This window comes from Priapulus caudatus, unplaced genomic scaffold, assembly GCF_000485595.1.
Source record: "Priapulus caudatus unplaced genomic scaffold, Priapulus_caudatus-5.0.1 Scaffold17, whole genome shotgun sequence".
In the NCBI taxonomy this organism is placed as follows: domain Eukaryota; kingdom Metazoa; phylum Priapulida; class Priapulimorpha; order Priapulimorphida; family Priapulidae; genus Priapulus; species Priapulus caudatus.
Window position 1 is genome coordinate 1342453 of NW_014577078.1, and position 2462 is coordinate 1344914.

General features: G+C 42.2%; 1 protein-coding gene across 1 annotated transcript in view; it reads right to left on the reverse strand.

Moving 5' to 3' along the window:
- The window catches only part of LOC106810739 (probable indole-3-acetic acid-amido synthetase GH3.9), an 18550-nt gene extending 17025 nt beyond the window's left edge, over nucleotides 1-1525 (reverse strand). The window contains exon 1 of the mRNA XM_014814182.1: nucleotides 1305-1525. Coding sequence (XP_014669668.1) covers nucleotides 1305-1431 — 127 coding nt within the window. The 5' untranslated portion in view covers nucleotides 1432-1525. The remainder of the gene's footprint in view (nucleotides 1-1304) is intronic.
- Nucleotides 1526-2462: the final 937 nt, after the last annotated feature.

Below are 2462 nucleotides of genomic sequence, written 5' to 3' on the forward strand. Positions count from 1 at the left end.
AATATACTATATATATAATAATATATATAATATATAACACTATATTGATATGACAGTTCGATTGTATTCTTCCTTTGTATCCTGATTGCTCTCCTGGCCCTCGTAATCTCCTCTCTCTCTCCTTATATATACCTATTAGTACGAACCATCCCAAACACAAGTATCAAGGTCCGCCTGGAATTTTGCTGCGGCTGATGGTTGTATAGAACAAATAGCTTCAATATGCACGCTTAGTGCGCATACTCCACGAGCAGAAGACGCTGCATTACAAACAGCGGGGCGCAGACTGAACCGACGATCATACCTTATTCAAAGATCGCTATTCACCCGCTCCTTAGCCGAAATTTTCATGGCGTTATGTCAACTTATACATCTTCACTCTAATACGAGCTTGCTTTAATGATTTTCATTATTAAAGTCGACTTGTCACCCGCGCATAGTGTCGTCACTGTAGAGCATTCGCGTGACTTACTGATTAGATACAAGACTTGAAAAATCGTACACACTGCATTCTACGCTTAGTACTCAGCAAAAAAAGAGATAGAGAGTGGAACCGGTGCCAAGAATTAAAGAGAGCCTTTGTACTGATCTGCGGAGCTACACACACACACACACACACACACACACACACACACACACACACACACAACACACACACACACACACACACACACACACACACACACACACGCACGCACATATATGCGCTTGCACATATACACACCGACACACGTACACACGGAGGGAAGCATACGTGTGCGTACATATGCGCAAGCCTAAAATACTCTCTACATCATAGATCCATGTCAGGTCAGGCTGTTGTCTTGTCATGTTCTCGTAACATTTGCGGTGTCACGTATAAAATGAGAGGCATGCAGATAATTGTAGATCTCATAAAAGTTCAAAATTTATTGCACTTATCATATTTATATAGTAACTGATATTGTCAACGTTTATCAAGAGAAAGATAATCAAAGTAATACAGAACTTGGCAACTATGTGGCATGTTAGCAAAGTTAAATATGATTTACCCCAATGACCATCAATCTGACTCCTAGATCCTTCATTAGTCCTACGACTTCCACAGCTTATAACTTTAACTCCAGCATTAACCGTGGCGCCAAGCCTATCTCTGTAACGCTAACAATGATCCTATAAAACCCCATCTATACCGGTAATCGATCAGGTGTAACCTCTATCCGCGAATGTCCCCCCTTGCAGTCGCAACGGCATTTTTTACTTCATCCATGAACCATCTATCTCCATTATTGTCATCCTGTCACAGTAATGCAACTAGTACTCACCGGACCATAGTCTACTAAAGAAGCCTAGATTGTGCTCAAGGTTAAACACGTTATAGACGAACTGATAGTAGGCCAGCAGGAGGAAAACCACACCAGCCGCGAACACACGCCTCAGAGAAACAGCCATTGCAGGTTCGTCTAGCTCGCACGACGTATCGCCGCTTCTTAATTCGTTGGTGTGAGCCCAGAGTCGGCGGGCAACTGCGCTGATATACACACATCGCGTGTATTTGATCAGAGCTTTCCAACATATCGCCTCTACCAACCAATCACGTAGTGAGTACACCGATGTCTTAGAGTAGTTATATAGAGCTAGCCTACGTGCACAAATATGGCAAAGCAACTGAACTTATCATGGACCCCTTTATACGCGTGACCTCGTTTGATAGCATTGATATAATAAGGTGTTATTGCAGACGGGATAAAACCGGCCGATCCACTTTCCTTCATTTATGCGCATATATTGACAGTGGTGAATTGGCTGAGCTACCGCTCCGTACCTGGAGCTTTATGCATTAGTTGAGTTCGCATTCGCGTATAAGCATGTGTAGTATTCGCCATTTGGGTTAGCCGGTCTGTCGGTTGTACAAAGTAAACGGTAGTACAAAGTAACAGTAACCTTCCGTCAATTGTTCACCAATGGTGCACTACTTTGTGTCTGTAAAGAGCCGTCGTCTCAATTTACTTTGCGGGCATACTCTGCGCTAGAGTACACAACGGTCTGCTGTTTGTGTGCGAAACAGGATGCGACAACTTGCTGCAACCATGCTGTAACTGATAATAATGTAGCTAGCAAAAGTTTCGAGTAAAGTCTGAACCTTGAATCTTTTGTCATTTAGCATGAATGACAATTTTGTATGTTGTGTGTACGCCGAATCGCGCTAGGTATTTTTAATTAGCCTTTGTATCATATATATTCAGACCTGCTGCCTATATGCTGCCTATCTACTGTTCAAAAACACTTAAAATGTTTTCTGAAATGACACACTTGGTGTGGTTGGTAATGGTGATGGGCGCACCTAACATATTTATCGAACGCAGAAGGTAAAAATATCACGAAGAAAATTACCAAGCAACAAAACGTCAATTTTCGTAAGGACCACCAACGGTAGCAGGCCAGATAACACACAGTGCATACAGTATATATATATATATATA